Raw genomic sequence first — 22372 nt, 5'->3', positions numbered from 1 at the left:
ATTCAAGGGGCGCAAAAAACTTAAACTTGGTCTCTAAAGTTTTTAATTTTACATATTTCATACGTTTGTTTATATACTTTAACATGTTAAAAACAATTTGGGGAGAAAATAATAAACAATAATAATTTTTTAGGAAAAACTGCACTAATCCTTTTATAATTTAGTTATTTTTCATTTTGTTTTTATTCTCTTAAAAATTATGATTTATATCCTAATCAAAATAATTTTTAATAATTTTCAACACTTTACATCACGATCCAAAAAATAAAATAAAATAAAAAATTTAATTTTTTTATATAATTATTATTATTATATTTCAATTAATAATTAAAGAGTAATTAAGTATTAAAATTATCAACTTTTCTCTCCTACCTTAGCTGCCACCTCTTCTCCTTTTTTTAGCTTCTCTGCTACCAACCACCACTATCCACCACTGCAACCGAAAATCCCATGCTCTTCCAAATGTTTTTCACATAACCATCTCGTAGTGGATAAACCTGCCAAGCAAATTGCAAGAATCTGAGGCCGAGAAGTAAGAAGAATGACATATCATTGATCATAGTTTTAAAGTTCAAGTAACTATTGTGAATCGTAAAGGGTTTAAGATCGGTCATTTACCAGCAAATCATATAATCTTAGCATCGGTATTAGAAAATGGGGTTGTGCTGCACGTCGAATAAGTATTTTTTAATATATATATATATATATATATATATATATATATATATATATATGTGTATGTTATTAATGTGTTTTTTAAAAAAATTAAATTGTTCGAGGGTTAATTTAATGGATTAATTTATTAAATCCGTGAGCTAAATCATGAGAATAAAATAACTTTATAGAAAACAAATTAAAATAAATTATATGACTCAATTTTCAATTAACTCAATATTGAATGATGAAATTAAAAAAAATCAAATAAAATAAAAAATCCAAAATAACTTTAAGTCAACTCAAATTAATTTACCAAATTCATAATTCAAGTCATAAAACAAGAATAATCCCATAAAACATAAATTATAAAAGTCAATCCTTAACAGACTCAATATTAAAGACTCAATATTAAAGAATGAAATTAAAATTTAAAAACAAAACATCATTTTTTTTATTTTTTGCTAATACTTTAATTTAATTACAATTACAATTACAGTAATTTTTAAATGATTTTAAGCAAACGAAAAAAAAAAAGAGTACGAAAGTTCCTTTTCATTTGTTTTACACAATTAACAGGACATTCTGAATCCAAATAATAGCCGTGTCTTCAATATATTTTTTTCATCAAGAAAAGTACCATATTGGAAGACAGAAGAAAGGAGTTGATGTACTCCAGTAAAAAATTAATAAAATATACTCTCTTTTTTTTGTCATAAGAAACGAGATAATGACTGCATCACCACTGCACCACATAAGAGAAAAATTTGAAAGTGAATAACTCAAATAGGAAGTAGGGCACTCAAATCAAATCGAAAACTAATCAAAAGTTGGATACCAAATTTGTAGTTTGCCCATCATCAAGTTGAAATTGAACATTGAAATGTAATCGGTAAATATAGCAAGTTTATGATAATAAAATTATATTCTGCCTTCTCCTCCACAACAAGGATATGGTTCAATCAGAAATCTAAGCACTTTCATCCTTGCAGGGAATGCCAGTGCAGCGACAAACAGGTTTACCAGCAGCTTCCCAGCCATTGAAGCCACGTTCCAATACCATAATGTTTTTTATTCCTCCATCTTCTTTCACCTCCTCAAGGTAATTGGCAAGCCTTCGTGCACAAGTCGGGCCACGAACCTGAGCAAAAACCCATCACTTATTCTTTCAAGCATGTCAATAATCTCAGCTGCTTATAACGGGAGACAAAAAAAACACAAAAATAAGGGTGCACAGGACCAGGAGCTCTCCTGTACAGTTCCAAAACCTGTCAAATGACAGGAACTAATGTCTTATGCTGCATGTTAAACTGATTATTAAACTTCACCAAACAATGAGGTGAGATACATGCTTCAAAAACAAGCTCAATTCTTTTAGGGAAAAGATTGTGCTTTACAGCAGTTAAATGACCTCCAATAATAGCAAATAAACGACATGAAAACCCAACCAAATTCTCTTCTTTCAAGAGCATGCCTTTTATAGATAAGGTCTTTCCGGTCATCCCATGCTATCACATAAACTTGCATTAGAGGATGGGACCTTGATAGGTTCCCTTGGTAGACTCGATGAACAATATCGATGCACTATTACGACATCGCTTACAAGAAACTGTTAAAAAATTATGGTTTTTATTATATCGATAAGAAAAAAATGTTCGACAAGGTTTCAGATTGTAACTAAATACAGGAGAACAGCACAAGAGACACTACTCAAACTACAAAGTCAGAAAAGCCTTTAATGCAAAGATCCAAGCTTTAATATGAACCCACATTTATAACAAAAATAATGAAACTGTAACAAGTCTGGGTTAGTTAGACAGAAAACAAGCATACGGCTGCAGACAAGGAAGTGAATTTTCAAGAAGATGTTTGAAGGTAGGTCTAGGAATGAAGGGTGCTGATAATGAAGTAGACACGTGAATGGTGAAAGATAAGCCAGCAAAATGAAATCCAAACAGCAGCGTTTCTCTTGGCAATGGAATTAGTTAAACAGCAGCGCTTCAATGCTGGAGTCAAAGCTATCAATTAGCCGAGATCTTTTCAAACTTTCAGTCAAGTCCATTTAAAATTCAAATTTCATTTTGATTGTTATTTAAGGTTCCAATATAGGAGAATACGATAGGGTAAAACATATTCAGACTTTCAATTAGGTCATTGGACGTCCGGACTACCTCGAATCTACCCAAAACATTTATCGTCTTTTTCATTTCGGTCCTTGTGAGTCAGTTTCTTTCAATTCAATAGAATTCCAAATTCTTATTATCTTCCATTTCATCCTGTCAGTTCCAATTAATTCCATTATCATTCAAGTTCAGAGAATTGCTACAGAAACAGGTTAAAGCTCAAACATGGATCCACTTTTTTCCACAAAGGAGCAGCTCTGCCAAGAAATAATCCATTTTCTCACAAAGAAACCCTGCCAACTTCCAAGCATAATGACAACTTCAAACACATGTTTCTAGGGTAGATGGTGGGTATACAGGTTGTTATTGCCTTGTATTCCAAGTCCCTTACCCCTGCTAATATACTGCCTTCTACTTAGCTACATGATTTATTTTTATTTTTTTGAGAACCTCTTCCCATTTCTCTCCCTTTTGCATTTTCTTTAAGAATAACTCAATGCCTGTCTTATTAACCCAAGGAGCATGTATATTTTTAAAACCTCCTTCAGTTGATTCCAGATGCTTCTTAAGAAACCATCTTGGAAAGTTAGTTGACAAATGATTATCTGTGAACCATTAATAACATTAACAGCAATTCCTGTTGCCCTACACTTAAACTCATAGACAAATAACCTGGCAAGCACGCAGAGCTGATCTCATCTATATATCCATAACAAACATTCATGATCACTGGAAAATGTTCAAGGTATTGATCAGGATTAAAATGAAGAGCAACTTTTAAATATTTCGAGATAATTCTAGAAAAAAAATTGTTTACTTGTGGGTAAATTTCACAACAAATAAAAAAATGACTATTTAATTAACAAAAAAATTTGATCGCCATGTTCAAGCCTAGAAACTTGGAACTTTGTTACAGCTAAAGGGTTTATACAAAACTCACTCGCCCAATTCTTTAAGAAACTATTAAGAAATAGAAACCCAGAAAAATAAAACAATTGGAAAGAAACACGGAAGTAAAGAGATATAGGCAGAAACCTGGCTTAAAGCGCAATGGAAAACAAGGGTATCTTTCCCTTTAACCTCTTGAATAAGATTAGAGATCCTATCTGTGAACGTATCGCTCGCGTAGTGCAGAGACCCTGCTATATGTCCATCATAACTCCTCTCATCATCCCTTCAAAATCCCCATTAATAACAATTAAAAACAACAAAACAAAACTTCACTTCTATAATTACAAATCCTGCAATATAAAAAGGAAACAGCGAGGAAGATTTTCTTTCTACCTGACATCAATAATTGCAATATTTGGAAGGCGCCTAAGAGACAGAAGTTGAGACCCTGTTATGTATGATATGCCACGAGACATGGCTTGCTGCAACCTCCTCACTTCTTTTTCCTTGCTTGTCTGCTGGAGCAATTGAGCAAAGAGACCAAGAAAGTCGAGGTAAAATGGCTTTATGTTTTACTGCCCATGTCAAACTCTGTGTAGTTCATTATTAATGGACAACGACTTGTCGTTTCTGTCCTGATTCCTTTTGTGTTTTTTCAAACGTAAGGAGTAAGGACGCCTAGATCGGTCTTTATGCCTACACATGAGGATGTTTAGTAACAAAACAATTTAATTTTTCTTTTTCAATTCTTTTCATAAAAAGATTAAAAACAAATACATGAAGATTACAACTATTGTTTACAGAAAAATTAAAATCATAATTTATATTAATTATCTGAATATTTTATATTAGTGATTAGTGATTATTGAATATTAATTTTATTTCAATGAAATTAACAATTATAAAAAATATCTTTATAAAACAAATATTTATAATACTAACTAAAAATGAAAACATAAACAAAATATTTCACATTGTTAATGCTTGTATATGTAAAAAAATATACTGTTCATTTTTTTTTCATTTGGAAAACAGTGATATACTTGTATTGGAAAATTATAAAAAATCTATAAAATATATTTTTCAAATTTAGTATAAATTATGAAAAATAAAAACTATATTTTAGTTTTATGTATGGAGAGATATTGTATTTGAATACAAAGTTTGAAGTTTTTCTTTTTCACTCTAGATTTTTTTAAATAAAATAGAGTGTTAGTATATTTTTAACCTTTCAAGGCTTAATAATATAATTTCAAATGATGAAATAAAAAAAATTAATTTGATAAAAAAAACATAAAAAATAAGACTTATGATATGAGATTTGGATAAATCCATATAAAAAAATGTAAAAAAAATTACAAAGTTCAAGGTTTAATAACTTAATATCAAGAAAATAAAAAAATAAAATTAAATAAACATAAAAAAGCCAAATCAACTCGAATTAATCAGATAAACACGAAACCTGTGATATGAGAAATTAAAATAAAATAATAATAATAACAATTAAAATATTGAGAATTAAAATTGAATATAAAAATTAAATATAAAATGACAAGGATGAAATTGACAAATAAAAAAAAATAAAAAAAATAGCAATTAAAAAAATAAAGACCAAATTAAAAATAAAATAAAATAAAATGTTTGAGAATAAAATAAAAAAACAAATAAAGTTAAAAAACATTAAAGCAAAATAAATAACAATAAAAATAATAAAAAGATAAAATTGATTGAAACACAAATTGGAAGGTAGAATTGATTTTTGAAAGGGTTGAAATAAATTTTTATGCTAAAAAAAAAGAAAAAAAAAAGATTTAATGAAGCTCAATCGCATCTCCTTCATAAAAACATCTCATCATTGCGAAGAGAACGTCCTATTTTTAGCTCTGGTGACATGAATATTTGATTATTGAGTGGCGCTATATGTATCACCCACATAGCATTGGCACCTCCTATTACATTTTACAATCACTTTTTTTTCTAATTATTTTTATAACTTAATTGCCCTCATTCAAAAATATAATTACAAAATAATTGTGTTGAAAAGACCTAAGTGCCCTTAAACATAAGTTTTATTATTTTTATTTTTAAGAGTAATATAATCATTTTACTATGCATTCAAAGTATAAAAAGACCATAAAAACCCTTCAATCTAGTTTTATTTTTTTAACTTCTAAAAATATTTAAATTATTACAGTATTTATTTAAAATCTAAAAAAACTTACTTGTCTTAATTAAAATGACAATGACCAAAAATTTTATGAATTTTTTTTTCCATCCGAGTTTTTATTTTTATTTTTAGAGTAAAACAATAATTCTACTGTGTAAATCTGGTATGTATAGTGAAAGATGGAGTTTTTTTTTGTTTTTTTAAATAATTATAACTTTAATATATTATAAAAATATAAATGTGAGAGTGTTGAGAGCACAGTTATTAAACCCGGCCCGGCCTGGCGGGTCGACCCGATGGCTGGACCGGTTCGGGTTTAACAAAAGATCGGCTGTGGCAACAGCCCGGCCAAACCCGGGCAACCCGGTGGGTCCACCCGGGACCCGGGTGACCCAAGCGAACACGGACAAGACCCGGTTTTTTTTTTTTTTCAAATGTGGGATTTGAAACACATTAGTATATATACTCTATGTTCCCAAGAAAAAAGTCATATTTTTTCAATATGGGATAAAAAACCTTTTGGTTTAAATACTTCAACTTAAAAGGATAACATAATATTTTTTCAATGTGGGATTTGAACCGCTTTCATATATATACACTATGTTTCCATGAAAAAAACCATGTTTTTTTTCAATGTGGGATAAAAAACCTTTTAGTTTAAATACTTCAACTTAAAATGATAACATAGTATATTTTCAATATGGGGTTTGAAGCCCTTTCATATATATACACTATGTTTCCATGAAAAAAACCATGTTTTTTCAATGTGGGATAAAAAATCTTTTGGTTTAAATACTTCAACTTAAAAGGATAACATGGTATCTTTTCAATGTGGAGTTTGAAGCCCTTTCATATATATACATTATGTTCCCATAAAAAAAACCATGTTTTTTCAATGTGGGATAAAAAACCTTTTGGTTTAAATACTTCAATTTAAAAGGATAACATAATATCTTTTTAATGTGGGATTTAAAACCCTTTCATATATATACTCTATGTTCCCATGAAAAAAGTTATGTTTTTTTAACGTGGGATTTGAAACCCATTAATATATATACTCTATGTTTCCAAGGAAAAAATTATGTTTTTTCAATGTGGGATAAAAAACTTTTTTAGTTTAAATACTTTAACTTAAAAGTTTAACATAATATCTTTTTAATGTGGGATAAAAAACTTTTTAAAATATTATTTTAAACTTCATAATATGTATAATCTATATTTACATGGATTTTTTCATATGAAATATTAAAACTTTATATTTTTTTTTAATTTTTCCGAGTTGACCCGAGTTGACCCCTGAAACCCGGGACCCGACCCCTTGGCCGGGTCAACCCGCGGGCCGGGTCTAATAACTATGGTTGAGAGTGTAGTAACAGTTATTTTTTAAAGTGTTTTTGGTTTGGAAATGTATCAAAATAATATATATTTTTTTATTTTTTTAAAAATTATTTTTAACATCGACATATTAAAAATATACAAAAATATAAAAAAAATAATTTAAAATAAAAATAATTTTTTTTAAAAAAATCATAAAATATAAGTTTCATCGCAACCTCCAAACAACCCGACAGGGCTGCTTTGGCTACAACCACAATCAAAATAGTAAATTAAAATCATAAGATGTATAAAGATTCAAGGTCAAGGAAGGGAGTGTTTTCAAAAAATTCAATCTTTTTTTATAAATTATTTATTTATTTATTTTAAATCATTTTAATGTATTAATCTTATAATTAATTTTTTTAAATTAAAAATTATTATTTTAATATATTTTAATATAAAAAATATTTTAAAAACTAACCATAACAATACTTCCAACCATGCTAGAATTGCAGAACTTACCCCCGAACCGACCCCTTCCTAAATGGTTTGGCTATTGTGACCAATCCATTTATAAAATTAGCCAGGGAGGGAGGCGTGTCAGGTGTGTAGTCGCGCTTAAACTTTCCCTCTCCAAGAGAAAGGAAAAAACAAGGCCACTACTGCACAATCACTTTTCGTTTCTCCATATTGAAGAATTTATGGCAGAACCGTACATCACAGACGAACAAGACTACGAAGCAATGCACTTATTAGAAATAGGATTGGAACTATCCGAATCGGAATACTCCGAGGAGGATGAGGATTTCATTCCCGTTGTAGAATTGGATTCTTCTCCTAGGTTTTTGTTAAATTCTGACCAAGCAACAACAACAACAGCTGCAGCAGCAGCCGAAAATCTCAACTTTCAGGAAGAGGAAGTAGACGTGGAAGAGGAGAGAAATAAGCGAAGAAGAGTAGAGAAATTAGGAAGTGGAGGAGACATTTGTTACCGTAATGGAGGAGATGATGCTGGTGGAGAGAGCTCTCAAAATAGTCAATGGAACCGGAGTGAATTTGATGGGCTTTTTTGCCCTATTTGTATGGAAGCATGGACCAACGAAGGCGACCATCATATCTGGTGCCTTTTTTATATATATATATATATATATATATATATATATATATATATATTGTGTAACTTTAATTTTCTTCAGTTTCTTGACTTCTTCAATTTGTTAGTATTTATTTATTTATTTTTGTTTAGCTGCCTTCCTTGTGGACATTTGTTTGGTCTTTCTTGCATCGAGAAATGGTTAAGGCAACGTGGAAGGTTAGCTAAGGTATTTAATTGTTTGTCTCATGTTTTCAAGGATTTGATTTCAAAATTCACTCATTTATATCTGTTTCTATGGATTAACATTTTTTTTTAATTTTTTTTTGTGGTCATTTTAGTGTCCTCAATGTAATAGAAAAGGTACATTGAAGGATGTTAGGAAATTGTTTGTGCCGAGGATTGCTGTTGTTGATGAAGAATCACAGAAGGTATTAATAAGTTTGATGGGTGTTTCTGTTTTGGAGAAATTTATTAGGTTAATAATGGACTGTACTTTTTGTTCGCAGAGAATTCGATTTCTTGAAGAAAAATGTGCTTCTCTGGTAAAGAAGGTATGGTTTTTACCAGGTAGAAAAGATAAAGAGGAAAGAAAAGATAGTTTGTTTTCTACAGTTAGTGTTAGTTTTCTGTTTCTATTTGTAGGATGTGGATTTGTGCAAGAAAGAATCTGAATGGAAAAGGAGAGAAGCTGCATTGCAGCTTGAAGTTCAAAAGTGTAAAGAGGTATGGTTATAGGTTTTAATTGTGTTTACCTTTTTGATTGCATCCTTACACAAGTTTCATAAGCAATAGAACTTGTTTTCCATGTTATGAATATCACACTTTGAATCTCCCCTTTGTTTTTTGTTACTGGCCATAGTTTGCCTCGAATGGGTGCCTCTTGTATTTAGCTGTTGATCATTATCTTTGCTACTCTTTCTGTTCCTTTTTCAAGCTACAACAATTTATGCTTGTGTCCGCGAGTTATTTCTTGTGTGTTGGCCACTTTACATGTTCGTTTAGCTGGGCACTTGTTTAGTATTTCCGTTAACAGAGGTTTTGCATTTGTATCAAGAGTTAAGAACTAGTGGTCAAAATAATTTTTAAGATATAGAAACTAAGTTTGGAAACTATATCTGTCTTAATTTACTTGATTAAGAGAAATAAAAAAGTTTTGAATTTGGATGAAGTTATAATCTGTGTTTATGTGGTTGGAAGAAAACTGAAGTATAAAAATTCAACCTCATATAGTTTTATGGGTGAAAGAATGTCTGTTTTGGATCTCTCTTAGGTTTTATTCTTTATTTTTTTTTTCAGTTTAAACTTTTTTGTTTGTAGAGGACAATTTATTTGGAGCATTTATTAGGAGATTTGCAGAGCAGGCCGTCTGGAGTTGCCACTGCCTATAGGGGCTCTCAAGGACATGAATTTGGTAAGCATCTTTTCACATTTAACATTCACATGTTTTATGCATTGCTTGTGAGTATCTTCAATTTAAAAAAATAATCTTTTTTGAGTATTAATTTAGGATCACCATTATGTTCACCTTTTGAGGATATTTTGAGCAATTGTTTTATGTCAGTGAATGCCTTTTTTCCTTCTTCTTCTTGTTCCTTCTCTCTCTCTCTCTCTCTCTCTCTCTCTATATATATATATATATATATATATATCATCTACTTTTTTGTCAGTTTCTTCTTAAGGCTATTATTAAGGACAAAAATCATGTCACTTTGCTTCCCGCTGAATATTGTGATTTTTTTCTCTTCTATTGTGTATGTTTTAGGAAATAGCATCTACTCTGATTTCAACAGGAAGGGATCTTCAAGCTGCTTCATGTTACAGGTGCAGCAATACTTGCTTTCTCTTGCACTTTGGTTCTCTCTTCTATGGCCCATAACAGTTAGGATTTTTTTTTTACATAAGATTTACATTTCAACACTAGGTAGTAAGCCTCTCTATATTTTATACTAACTTTCTTAATAAGAAATGCATGCTTGTCCGTTGTGAACCTGGTGTCTTATTGACTTTTTCCATGGTTTCAATGCTATGCCTCTCTATATTTTATCCTAACTTTCTCAATAAGAGATGCATGCTTGTCAGTTGTGAACCTGGTGTCTTGTTAACTTTTGCCATGGTTTCAATTTCTATTTTTCACATACACACACAAACAATCAATTTAAAACCTATGGTGAATAAGCTTGGATAGATAGAAAAATAGTAAACCTGCCACCCCCCCCCCACCCAAAAGAAAAAAAAAAAGAAAAAAGAAAAACCAGCATATTGTTGAATCTGCATCCTTTTGGTTGCAAGTCCATGATTTTTAGCATTACAAAGATTTGTGATTCTTTATGTGGCCATTATTTTCTAAAAGAAACATTTTTTTTAAAATATTTTATTTGTCTCTTTTTCTGGTCAAATAATATGGGTGGTTATTGTAAAGTACTGGTATATGAGCCCCATCCCTAAATACTGAAATTAAGTGTACCATTAATTTTCTTTTATTTAGAGTTGTTGCAATGATATCAATGCTTGTACCTATGGTTCATCTAATTGAATCTTTAGCGTGGCAAAGCAAATTGCCAGTTGAAGTTTCCTTGTGTGCCTGGCTACTCCCATTCACTTCTGCTTCATAATATTCTTACACTGGCTTGTACTTTTTAAGAGTGTGTTTTGCATTCTTTTGCTTTTATTGTAGAGATCTTTTGTAAGTTGAGAGTTGTTTATACTACCTTTCTTTTCCATTGTTTTGAAATGTTTAATTTTCTAAACTCAACATTTTGGTCTTTCTACCCTATGAAGCTTTCAATAATTATTTTAAACCATCGTTTGAGCTATGACGTTGGTTGTACATGTTTGAAAGTCTATCTGGATTTTTCAAAATTTGAGCATGTAGTTTAACTTGAAACTCTCTTCATCCTGTCTTCATTTTGGCTAAAGCATGGACCAACTCTGATGATTATGACATTGCTGGCTCTGCTGTTGTTACACAACCTTTCCTTCCTTTCCTTCGATAGTCATTCAATTTTGTTCCTGTCTTTTGATACTGATTCTATTCCTCACCCATCTTCGACATGACTTTTCATTTTTGTTTGATTTTGTCTTGTCTCCTCAATTACATGTGCAGTGTTAAATTAACCGTCATGGTTTTGATCATTGTAGAGAGAGTTGCGGGTGGACGGTGCACGTTTATTTGATGTTGATGCTTCTGGTAAAATTTTATTGCTTGTGCGGAGGGTACCAATGATGGGTGGATCACACGTGCTTACCAAAGTAATATCTCTGGGCTCAATTTGAAATTTGGCTTTAGAGTATTGTTTACCTTATCAATTGCTTATTTTTCTTTTATTTCATTGTTTACTTATTTATTTATTGCTAGATGAGCTTAATTCCTCCACATGAAAGTGAAGATATTTTCCTTCCTCCTGGCACAAAAATCATAAAGGACCTGCATATATCCCCCACTAATGGAAGTCTCGCACTTTTTGCTTCCTTAGGCAAGAAACTGTCAGTTCTAAGGTGATGCTAGTAGTAATATTGACTTCTTCTTCTTTTTTGTGTGTGTACCTGGTCTTTTATATTCCCTCCGATAGCTAACTTGGTGAATTTGATTGTATCAGTATGGAGAGCAACAATGTCATCCTTTCTTATGACTTGCCGGTAAATCTTTTTATCCTTTTTTTTATGATTGGCTATTGATGAGATCTTACAATATAACATTAAGGTAAAAAAAATTTCTTGTTGAACTAGATTTTCTGTTTGGATTCACAGAAATCATGAATTATTTGATTTGCTTTGAACAATTGTTGCTGTTAATCTGAAATCATAAATAAATGTAGAAAGAGCAGTTTGTTTTCTTGATAAACATGGTTAGAAGTTACAAAACATAAAAAACTTGGTGCACTAGTAGATCAGTGCCTCGATTCAATAAAACAAAGGACAGGGGGTTGTGGCTGCTTCTTAGATCAATATTTCCAAAGGGCTGGCCAGCCATCTTCCTTGATAATCGATCATGAGCTCTTCCAAGCCTTACTTAAATTTCATGCCAATCCAGCATGGTTTGGTTATCCCTTCCCCACATCTGTAGCAGTAATACTCGTTGATTTACCTTTGATGCTAGAGTTTTCTGTAATTAGTCATTTTCATGATGATTTGAAGTTGGTTATTTTGGAAATTCATTTTAATGAACTTAGGAATGCCACATCATTAATTATTTAAGGGACCCCTTCTCTTGTTTGCATACACATCAAAACTTGTCGGTGGCTCCTTGACTGTATGGTGCTGCTGCTGCTGTTAATAAAGTAACAGGTTTAATAGGTCTGTTTTTTTAGTAATTTATTGATTTTTCACTAATATTGACTTTGTGCTTCACAGGCTGCTGCTTGGTCTTGTTCATGGGATCTTAACTGCTCACACTATGTATATGCTGGACTACAGGTCTGAACATTAAGCCTGTTTTTTCGTCATAATATTCCAGGTGCCATGTACAGAGCATTTCATTTCTCTTTCTTGCAGAATGGTTCACTTTTGGTGTTTGATATGCGTATAACTGGGAGTCCTGTAGAATCCAGATTAGGGCACACAACCGACCCAATTCATACTGTACAGTCCCTTCAACATATCTCAACTCTTCCTTCTGGTGTCAAAACAGTGGTGTCTGCTTCCTCTGTTGGCATGTGTCAATGGAACTTTGGTGGTGAGGAAGAAAGGTGGGGTGCTATTAGTTTCTGTGTATGGTGTTGATGTTTGGTTTAGAGTAAAACTTTTTTTCATTAATAGTTTTGTGACTTGAATGTATCACAAACATGCACCTGGATGAAAAGATCACAAAAAGTTGTGCTTAATTACAACTCAGCCATATTGCCCACTCGCTTCACATTCCTTATTCCTTAGTGTTGTCATATTATGAACATGCATCTCAAAATACTTAATATCCCCATTCCTCATTCTATTAGTAGGTCTTAAGTTTACCCTAATGGTTTGGTTTGCTTTTGTTAGTCATCAATGCCTAAAAAATTTGCCTAGTCTTTTATCTGTCCTTTACTCTTATTTTGGTATTAATGATCTTATTGAGTCAATAATAGTATTTGTTCCCTTGTTATTGTTTTTTGTTTTAACTTTTATTCATGTGGTACATATTGCATTTCTAATCCCCTTTGTTTTCAATCACGGATAGAAAATTCCGAGGTCACAATTTTCTCAGGCTTTTATGATTTGAATTTTCTGCAGCATAACACTCTCTGTTTAGATTGTCCACTCTGTAGTTTGAAAATTACCATTTGGATGCCATTTTTTTATGTAATTCCCTTGGATATTTTCTTAATGTCTAATGGATGATGGTTGTTCTATTAAGATTTCATTTTTTTTTCATAAAGGCCATTTTTGATACCTGAAACAACAAATCAAGGAGTATGTGTATCCCTTGCTTCTTGTGCGAGCAGTGATGACATTGTTGTTTCTTATCGTCCCAGAGTTGAAATGTCCAACGAGTTTGTTTCTCAAACTTTATTTAAGCCTTCCCCTGCTACTGGGCAAGGAGTACTTGGTTCTCATCTTCATTTGAAGAGAGTAGGCAGCAACTATGAGAAGTTGGGTATTGCATGTTCAACTGTAAGTGGTATTAGACTGCCCAAATCTAGCATCATAGACAGACAGAATCAGAAGCCTCTATTTGCCACAGGGGACGAAGTTTCTTGTGGATTGATCTTGCAAGAGTTGCCTTCTTTTACAGCTACTCAACGGCTAAAATCACACCAGCATTTTATTTATGATGTGAAGTACACAAGCACACACAGCCAAGGTTTACTTGGTTGTTTAAGTGAGGATACAGTACAACTTTTCAGCACCAAGCTCTCGTGAGAAGGTAGCCTTAAACATGCAGCTGTTATGTTACTCCTATGTGTTGTCTGTGCTCTTATTTTATCCACTTGAACCATTCTGTATCTTCAGAACATAATGGGTTTTTTCACTGTCGTTTATTTGCAATTTATTTTATTCTCTGGAATGAAATTTCTGCTGTTTTCTTTACTTGTCCATTCCCTGACATTCTTGTATTGGATATAATCTTTTAATCTAGCCATGTATATGGCGCGGGTTTTGAATTTTGTTGCAGGTCTGAACTTTTGAGGAGGCGATCAGCCCTTGTGTTTCGATCTTCTGTCCAGTTGAAGTCTGATATCAATTTTTGTAGTGCAGGAAAATATCATCTGATTAACTGGGTTCCCTCGCCCTGAAGCTGTTGTACAGGATCATCCTGTGATGGTTAATGTTGTGCCGTGCATTGGATTTTCTTGTAATATATTGTTTTTTTTCGAAGGATGCCATCTCTATAAAATAACATTACCATGCGGCTCCTCTACATTTTTTATTTTTGTAAATTCCTGAATTGTGTAAATCAACTTTCTTACATTCTCTGCATGTGATGTAAAATTATTTATATTAAGGGCAAAATTCCATTCCCTTCCAAGAACTAGACGAGAGCCTAGTATGGCAAGGTTATGTTTACTATTCATGTCTCTTAAGAAAAGCATAGTGTTCTTAACATATTAAAAGAAAGAGTTTGGAGTTATTCATGTTTTAGGTCTAAGCAAAACAGATTGAAGTACTAAATAAATCCGACAAGGTTATGTCATTAAAGATCGAAACATAAGCTAGGGTTTTTCCTTTTGTTGATATGAAATTTCCCAAGACTTGGAAAACAATTTATAATATAAGAAGCTGGTTATGTTAATAGTGTTCAAGTTTTCAAGGTATAAATAAAAGAATGTTGAAAAAGAAAAGAAAAAATCCGACCTGCCGGATTCGAACCAGCGACCTAAGGATTGTCTGTTACAAACAACTACAGTCCTCCGCTCTACCAACTGAGCTAAGGTCGGAACATGCTTCTATGCTTAGTAAATAATTAATAACTAAAAGCTCCTGTAGTCATTACCCTTCTTCGCATCGTCCATCGAGCACATTATAATATTGTTCTTGCCAGGACATTGACAAATCGGACGTGACATCTCTATTATTTAAAGATGACATTTAAATACAGACAAAAATGATGCGTGCCCCACCATTAAATGAGCTCCATGGATGGAATGGGTTAGGCTCAAGATTTCTCCCATCGATTATTCATTTTATCCTCGAATGACTAATTAAAAAAAAGTTAGGATTATGACTGAAGTTATAAGCCCCACCCCGCTTCTTAAACGAGAATGACACTTAGACTAGACATCTATCATGAGAGAAATGATCCCAACATCAATGCGCTACATTGCCTGGATCCCTTATCTCTCAAGAACTTCTGTAGCCAAACATTGCACAATCAAATCCCAGAAAATGCCAAAAGAGGAAAAAGGGTGAGAGAGATGGATGATTTGGACCTTTGCTTTAACCATAGATTTCTGTTTAGAGACATTCTATGCTCTTAAATCTATTTTAAAGCTAAAATAGCTCGCTTTTGGTTTCATCCAAGCATCATGACCTCTATATACTTTTGCATTATTGTTGCCAGAGCATCGCTAACCCCATTCCAAAAGCTTCAAAATCTCATTCACTCTGATGCATAATTGAGAGAAATATGTCTCTTTCCAATCATGTTTCCGGTTGATAGTGTTGTGTTGTGTTGTCATGTTTTTGTTTTGTGAACAATTTATTTGTTTGATTGCTTTGCGCCCATGCCCTGCTAGATGCACGAAAGAGCCCTCAACTGTGAATTACAGATGGCGAGCAAAAATACGTTTGCCTACAAGTAAAACTAGCTAGAAATTTCTATTCTAGAAATCTTAGATTCTGATCACAATATACATGGACGGATGGGATTTGAGGAAGAGACAGAATGTGATCCTGGTTAGTGTTAAAAAAAGAAGAAGAAAGAAATAGATGTTTCTTTGTTCTCGATTGACATCAATTCTAGTTACAGAGAGAAATTAATTTTGATATCACTAGATTTCATTAAATAAAAAGAGTCACCTGGGTGTTCTTTGATCTTCCCATCATCTAAAATAGTAGATGAAATCAGGAAGTTTCCTGATTTCAAGTTGATTTTGAGTTTATAAATCAACTTTCTAATTATTTGAGTCCATATACAAGAAGATGTTTTAAGTAAAAAAATAAGTTAAAAATTGAGTTTTTAGATATAACAAAAATACCAACCCTAATACTAATAACATAGTATATTTGTGTTTTGTACTTGGAGCTTGGATAATCTAGGATTTGTATTCATAGTTAATTTGAAGTTATGGTAATTTAGAACTTGTACTGGAGGTTAATTTAGGGTTTGGATCAAAGACACCAAACATATTTGCGTCTTTCTTTGAATCAAAGATACGGATTGGATTCTTGTTTCTAATTCAAAAACGTGAAATTCATTCGTGTTTTTAACTAAACCATGCTATTTTTCTAGGATTTTCTTTTCTGGGCTATTTTGCTAAAACATCGTCAGAAATAATAATAATAAAAAAGAACCCTAATACTAATACCATTTAAAAAAAAAAAGAAAAAAGGAAACGACAAAAAGACTTGCTTTATTCAGAAATGAAATGAAATGACAGTGAAAGAAAGAAAGAAAGCCCACATATGTTAAATATTCACGACCACTGAGCCTTCTGGCCCCCATTTCCATTTATTTTCCTCAGATCTCGTGTTCCTCTAGCCATTATTATTATTTTACACCAAATTCACCGTGTCCAACAAAAAATAAAAGAAGAATCCACACAGTTTTTCCAATTTGGGAGCCTTGGACGCCCAGCTACTCGTGCATTGCATAATGCTTTTTGCAAGAGGGGACCCATCTCAAGACGTAAATAATAGACAAAAAATCTGAAATCACAGTACAACTTAAGAAAGCTTCCTCTCTCTCTCTCTCTCTCTCTCTCTCAAGTGACTTCCATTTTCCTATGCAGGGTGGGCAAGGCGTGTCAATGTTCCAAGGAATCACTTTTAACCCCAGCACTCAGGCGTTAGGGAATGGTCTCTTTTGGAGTCCTTGCAGTAGTTGTACACCATATGGTATCTCTGAACCCATCGCATTGTCCTGTACTGTTGTCTCGTGAGCCCACCGGACCGGAATGGAGAGGCAGAGACCGGGCGGCACCATGCCGGTGAATAGGCTGAGCAACCAGCTGCTTTGAAATTGGTGTAGCTAGCAACAAATGGTTGATATCTATAGTCAGCTTTGTATTTTCCCTCCTCGGTAGCCCAGGATGAGGCATCCCAGATTGAACCGTAAACCCACATTGGCCTTAGGGGAAAGGTTGCGGCGCTTTTCCTCGGGTACCTCCTTATGGGCACATCATCCACGAGGAATCTGAAACATTGAATTTTTATTACAGTTTTAATATTTTTTACATTTTAAAAAAATAAAATATATATACAACCAGACACCACCACCACTTTTAGATTTATAACTGAAAATAAATGCGAGGAAGTGATTATGATTTAAAGTAATTTTTTTATTTAAAAGTATATTAAAATAATATTTTAATTTTTTTATTAAATATAAAAATGTTAATCTTCTTTAATTTTTATAGAAAACCCACCACGCTAATGGGATAAAAATTTGCTTGTATCAAGTCATTTTGGCCCACACTTAATTCCAGATATTTTCTTCATGATTTTCAAGGTAAAAAACATAGCAAATATGCTCCTTATTGAATTGAAGGTACGCTACTGCTAAATGCATGCCGGAGAGAAAATCACCATTATTGTTAGCCCTCGTCTTCTGATTAATTAATGCATGCCGGAGAGAACAGAAGATTTTTTGTTAGTTTGTTAGAGTGTAAAGTATTAGTGGTGATCACTGTGCTATTTAGCTTACATAATCTCCTTAGGACTCCAAAGAATGGCATAGTGATGGAAGTTTTTGGTCGGATCAAACCACAGATGAAACTTCATTTCTCTCCCAATTATTCTCCCGTCCCCACTTCCTCGGATGTAAACGTTGGTCTGCAAAGTGTAAGGCTTCCCAAATGTTGTCCCAAGAAATTCTATGTCCACTTCATCATGGAACCCAGGGTGAGCTTCGTTGTTCGATAGCTGCCATTGGTTAATTACAGGTATATTAATTAGACATAATTGATGCCATAACATTCTTACAGACCAACTGTATAAATTAAAAAAAAAAAAAAAAACAGAGATTGCTAGCACAGTAAAGTTCAGTCCTCACATAGAAAGCTGTTATGACTCCGGCAGTGTAACCAGGTTGGAGCTTAACGGAGGCACCGAAATACCCTGATCGAAATGGTTTAACTGATTTAAATCCACTTCCTGTTGCAGAGATGAAAGCCAACAAATAAGGAAAATGAGCAGAAAGCTTATTAGATACCACAGCAAAAATTAATCCAGACAGCAGGTAATGTCACGAGTCGGGTTAACCTGATGTACTATCTAGCCAGATAGTCAACGCATTCGGGTCTACTCTTTGATGGGAATAACCCCAAAGGTTTCTGTAACCTTGGTAAAAGCTCATTGACCTGAATCTAGAACTTGGCCAGTAGCCAGGTGAAGGTGGCCATTGAGCATTACTAGAGGAAGGAGCTATAAGAATGAGAATAAACAAGGGAAGGAGAGCCATGAATGAGAGAGTAGCTAGGATGTGGAGAACCTGTATGGAGAAAATAGAGTGAGTGCGTGCGTGCGTGCGTGTGTGTGTGTAAAAGCAGAGAGTGAGAGGCGAGAAGGCAATGCTTCATGGAGCCAGTTGATATAAAGGAAAAAGATCAATGGGTCCCCTCATGGAAGGGGTAGTGATAAGCTGTCGATGCAAGTGTCCAAGACTGAGAATTACCCAACTTATTGCAGCCAAGTATAGATATAACTACGGTTTTGGAGGGTCAGTAGGTATCTCGAGTCTTGAACACATCCCCAGTTGTAATAAGTAAAAATTAAGCGGTGCATTCTTTCCCAATCACGACTACTTTTTTTCCTGGTATTGATGGGAAACCACAGTAAGAACGGGGTTCATGATTGGAAGAGAGTGGAAGGTAGGTGGGTATTTCTTAAATGAGTTTTCTGTGAGTACATTTTGTGACGCCACAGGAAATTGGACTTTAGGGCTAAAGTTCTCTTTCTCATTGAAAGCTACATGCATTCCTGTCTCAGCTTTTAACACATGCAAAGCTGGAATGACCCAGATCATTGTTTTTTTACCAATCCAATCCCCTCTTCAAAGATGAGGCATGTCAGCTCGCCTGGACAGAGCAGCATGAGAAGTGGGTCAGATTCTGATTTAGTCAATTTTGTGAAACAAATGTGAGTGATAGGGTATTTGAGCCTCTGGTCTTCGTTTGTTGAGTGGACCGTAAGGTATCTAAAACAGGGTCCCATCTTCGATTTGATTATAAGCGTGTCTTTGATCGACTGATTGAGGAAATTGAAAGTGATGTTGTGTTGAAATGTTGATTGACTCACCAAACTAGACCATCCTTGTTGCGGCTTAGGGCTCCATTTCTTTCACACGAACGAACAAGACTGAAACTAGCAAAGCCTTTCTTTTCTTTTCTTTTTCCTGGGAAATGTTATTCTACAATGGTGTTATTCACTTTGAAAAAACACTCTTAAACACCCCCATTTATCTTTATGTCTCCCCATCTTTCCATGAACACCAGCAAGATTTAAGAAATGATGAGTATATGAATAATGAGAGAAAAAGAACCAAAAGAAGCACAGTGGACACTCCGTGCTTCTTACTAATTCCCAACTTTTTTCTAACCTATACTTGCAAGAACATCAGGACTGGTGGTGATGATTAAAAGAAAATAAAAGAAAAACTTGAATGAGGAATAAATGAGTTTCTTCATTCTTAGCTTTTACAGCAAGAACTCACCCTGTACCCCAATAACTTCAACTTTTATCGCATCAAAACATCTACAGGAACTGATTGAGTAGGGAAATCATTGTTTTTTAACCTCACATGTTTTTTTCTAATATTAAATTTATTAAAAATTATATCTGATTATTTATTTTAGTTTTTTTGATACATAGTTATTATGTTCTTAAAAAAATATTTTTAATATTAAATTAGTATTTAGTTTTATAATTATTTTTTTTATCATATTATTAAATAAAAATAATTCAAAAAATAAACATAATTATCATGAATTGAATTTTATGATTTATTTTGATTTATTTTATATTGGGTTATCACTATCTTAAAAAAAACATATCGGTATCAGGTTGGTGCTCGATTTTTTAAAAATCTATTTTTTATTATATTATTAAATAAAAAAATAATTATTGAAAATTAGGATTCATGATTTATTTCAATTTACTTTTTATGAGATTATCGTGGTCTTATAAAAAATCTCGGCATTGAGTTGACACAGTTTTGCAAGCGTCTATTTTTTATTATATAATTAAATAAAAATAGTTAAAAAAATTATTAAACTCGATGGAGTTCATAACCCAGATCGCATATTTAACGTGTTAACCGAGGTTGATCGAGGTTAATCCAATGTGTCAAGTTTCAATATATTTTTAAGAAAATATGTCATATTAGAAATATTTTTAAAATTAAATCATGTTTTTATTAATTATTCAAAAAAAAATTAACCTGCTAAGTCTATCAAATTATATTGAAAGAATTCTTGTACAATTTAATTTAAAGTTTGAGTTAGATAAAAAAAAAAAAAAAAACAATGATTGAGAGATTTGAAGCTAGACTCATTGAGTTAGCTTTAATGATAAAAAACCTCTCTACATGACTTTATTAAGTTAATTCGCATGAACACAGTACCGTTCCTTTGTCTAGGCTACACATATATAATAAGATTTATACATTAACAGCTGAATTTTATCATCGAAAATACCATTTTTGTGATCAAATTAATGTCAGAAAGCTATCCTTTTTCCTCTTCCTTAATTTTAAATAGGAATCCATTTTCAGCATATTAAGTGTTTATATATGATGTTAATTGAGACCGACCACTTTAAATTTTATAACCAAATTTAGAGTTCGCATAGTACGTACCCTAGCTTGCTTGTTGCAAGTCATTACACAACACTACTTGTGCTTTAACTCTTAATCGGTCACACGTAGTATATGGTCCTAACTTTAATTTCTTATAAGCATTAGCCATTTAAAACATTCCTATAAAAATGGTTGTTGGCTAGTTCGAGCATGTTGGAGGAGGAAGGCATTGCTTTACACTAGTGATTTTCAAACAAGTATATGTTGAGAGTGAATAACGTGTTAACTTGAAGGCAACCTATCACCTTTAGGTTAGACGTGACCATTTGTAATAGAGATGGAATGACTGTCGGTTAGACGCTGCATGTGAACTATTAAGAGTGTGTTTGGCAGTGTAGTTGCGGGTGCTTTTCAAATAACTTTTCGTGCTAAAATGCATGCCAACGATGTTTTTTTATTTTTTAAAAATTATTTTTGACATCAGCACATCAAAACGATCCAAAACGTACAAAACATATTAAATTTTAATAAAAAAAAAAATTTCAAATTTTTTGGGAACGCGGCCGCAGCCGCGTTCCCAAACGGTGCCTACCGTAGTAGCTGGGCGTGTGTACAAACTGTACCTAGACAGCGAATTGCAGACAAGAAAGGGCGACCAAACCATGGAAGGGGATGCAAATTTTACATGATTCGGAGGTCGGATGGTCGCCCTATTGTGTGCGTCGGCTATCGAAGTAAAGGGAAGGTAAAGAAAGAAGGATCCAACGGTGGAGGCCGGCTAGCTGGTGAAAACGAAAACGGACCCACTCAACCGACAAATCATGCAGCTTTTTACGATGAGAATTTTTAACGTGCTGCGTCTTCTTGGGCCTCAACTTCTTTGGTCTTTTAATCTTGTCTCTGCTATTCTCCTTTCAGCTCTCTGAACTTGCATATATACAAATGTTAAATTTGTGACCTGACATGGAGTTAGTTTTTACTTGTTGTTTGCATTAAAGGTTCCTTTCAAACCCCCAACCATGGGAAATTGTCCAGCGAAAATCTAAAATCTCTTCCAGTAGAACATTAAAGATAATTAGGAAAACATGGGCAAGAATCAAAACCGCAGAATAATTCGATCTGCCTCCGTTTTTTTTATATTTCTTAACTAAATCGATACCAACTTCTGGTGATGTTGGCCACTACAATATATACATAGAGCAATCGACAAAATACGTTTGGTTATTGAAATTAATTATAGTAATGGGCAAATGGTG

General features: G+C 33.0%; 3 protein-coding genes and 1 non-coding gene across 7 annotated transcripts; 1 reads left to right on the top strand and 3 right to left on the bottom strand.

Annotated features, from left to right (window-relative positions):
• Positions 1-1463: 1463 nt before the first annotated feature.
• LOC133688498 (dual specificity phosphatase Cdc25) lies at positions 1464-4255 on the bottom strand. 2 transcript variants are annotated; one of them, XM_062107994.1, is made up of 3 exons: positions 4062-4244; positions 3813-3951; positions 1464-1795 (listed from the first exon to the last, which is right to left on the bottom strand). In XM_062107994.1, the coding sequence occupies exons 1-3, from the start codon at positions 4142-4144 to the stop codon at positions 1625-1627; spliced, it is 393 nt and encodes a 130-aa protein (XP_061963978.1). In that variant the 5' UTR covers positions 4145-4244; the 3' UTR covers positions 1464-1624. The 2 variants fall into 2 exon arrangements, with proteins under 2 accessions (XP_061963978.1, XP_061963979.1); XM_062107995.1 differs by having other exon boundaries at positions 1733-1922; positions 4062-4255.
• Positions 4256-7710: 3455 nt separating this feature from the next.
• LOC133687996 (uncharacterized) lies at positions 7711-14731 on the top strand. 3 transcript variants are annotated; one of them, XM_062107360.1, is made up of 14 exons: positions 7711-8272; positions 8399-8474; positions 8587-8676; positions 8755-8799; positions 8891-8971; positions 9566-9659; positions 10011-10069; positions 11387-11497; positions 11604-11743; positions 11845-11884; positions 12599-12661; positions 12740-12933; positions 13696-14087; positions 14337-14731. In XM_062107360.1, exons 1-13 carry the CDS (start codon positions 7854-7856, stop codon positions 14081-14083), a joined length of 1800 nt encoding a protein of 599 aa, XP_061963344.1. In that variant the 5' UTR covers positions 7711-7853; the 3' UTR covers positions 14084-14087; positions 14337-14731. The 3 variants fall into 3 exon arrangements, with proteins under 3 accessions (XP_061963344.1, XP_061963343.1, XP_061963342.1); XM_062107359.1 differs by having other exon boundaries at positions 13600-14087; positions 14420-14731; XM_062107358.1 differs by having other exon boundaries at positions 13600-14087.
• Positions 14732-15010: 279 nt separating this feature from the next.
• TRNAY-GUA (transfer RNA tyrosine (anticodon GUA)) lies at positions 15011-15099 on the bottom strand. Its single transcript is given in 2 exon segments — positions 15011-15046; positions 15063-15099. It is a non-coding gene; the product is annotated as a tRNA-Tyr (tRNA).
• Positions 15100-16715: 1616 nt separating this feature from the next.
• LOC133688492 (probable xyloglucan endotransglucosylase/hydrolase protein 32) lies at positions 16716-18896 on the bottom strand. Its single transcript, XM_062107989.1, has 4 exons — positions 18584-18896; positions 18375-18475; positions 18027-18244; positions 16716-17516 (listed from the first exon to the last, which is right to left on the bottom strand). Exons 1-4 carry the CDS (start codon positions 18780-18782, stop codon positions 17150-17152), a joined length of 885 nt encoding a protein of 294 aa, XP_061963973.1. The 5' UTR covers positions 18783-18896; the 3' UTR covers positions 16716-17149.
• Between the last annotated feature and the right edge of the window lie 3476 nt (positions 18897-22372).

Source organism: Populus nigra, chromosome 3, assembly GCF_951802175.1.
Source record: "Populus nigra chromosome 3, ddPopNigr1.1, whole genome shotgun sequence".
NCBI classification, from domain to species: Eukaryota; Viridiplantae; Streptophyta; class Magnoliopsida; order Malpighiales; family Salicaceae; genus Populus; species Populus nigra.
This window is presented reverse-complemented; position numbering and strand designations above follow the sequence as displayed.

Coding starts and splice junctions, on each gene's coding strand:
- LOC133688498 (XM_062107994.1), bottom strand. CDS start 4,144: ATGTCTCGTGGCATATCATACATAACAGGGTCTCAACTTCTGTCTCTT. Junction 3,952..4,061: donor ATTGCAATTATTGATGTCAG/GTAGAAAGAAAA, acceptor GGGATTTTGAAG/GGATGATGAGAGGAGTTATG. Junction 1,796..3,812: donor TCCATTGCGCTTTAAGCCAG/GTTTCTGCCTAT, acceptor GTTTTTGCTCAG/GTTCGTGGCCCGACTTGTGC.
- LOC133687996 (XM_062107359.1), top strand. CDS start 7,854: ATGGCAGAACCGTACATCACAGACGAACAAGACTACGAAGCAATGCAC. Junction 9,660..10,010: donor CTCTCAAGGACATGAATTTG/GTAAGCATCTTT, acceptor TGTATGTTTTAG/GAAATAGCATCTACTCTGAT. Junction 10,070..11,386: donor CAAGCTGCTTCATGTTACAG/GTGCAGCAATAC, acceptor TGATCATTGTAG/AGAGAGTTGCGGGTGGACGG.
- LOC133688492 (XM_062107989.1), bottom strand. CDS start 18,782: ATGGCTCTCCTTCCCTTGTTTATTCTCATTCTTATAGCTCCTTCCTCT. Junction 18,245..18,374: donor GAGTCATAACAGCTTTCTAT/GTGAGGACTGAA, acceptor AACCAATGGCAG/CTATCGAACAACGAAGCTCA. Junction 17,517..18,026: donor TGGAGTCCTAAGGAGATTAT/GTAAGCTAAATA, acceptor TCAATGTTTCAG/ATTCCTCGTGGATGATGTGC.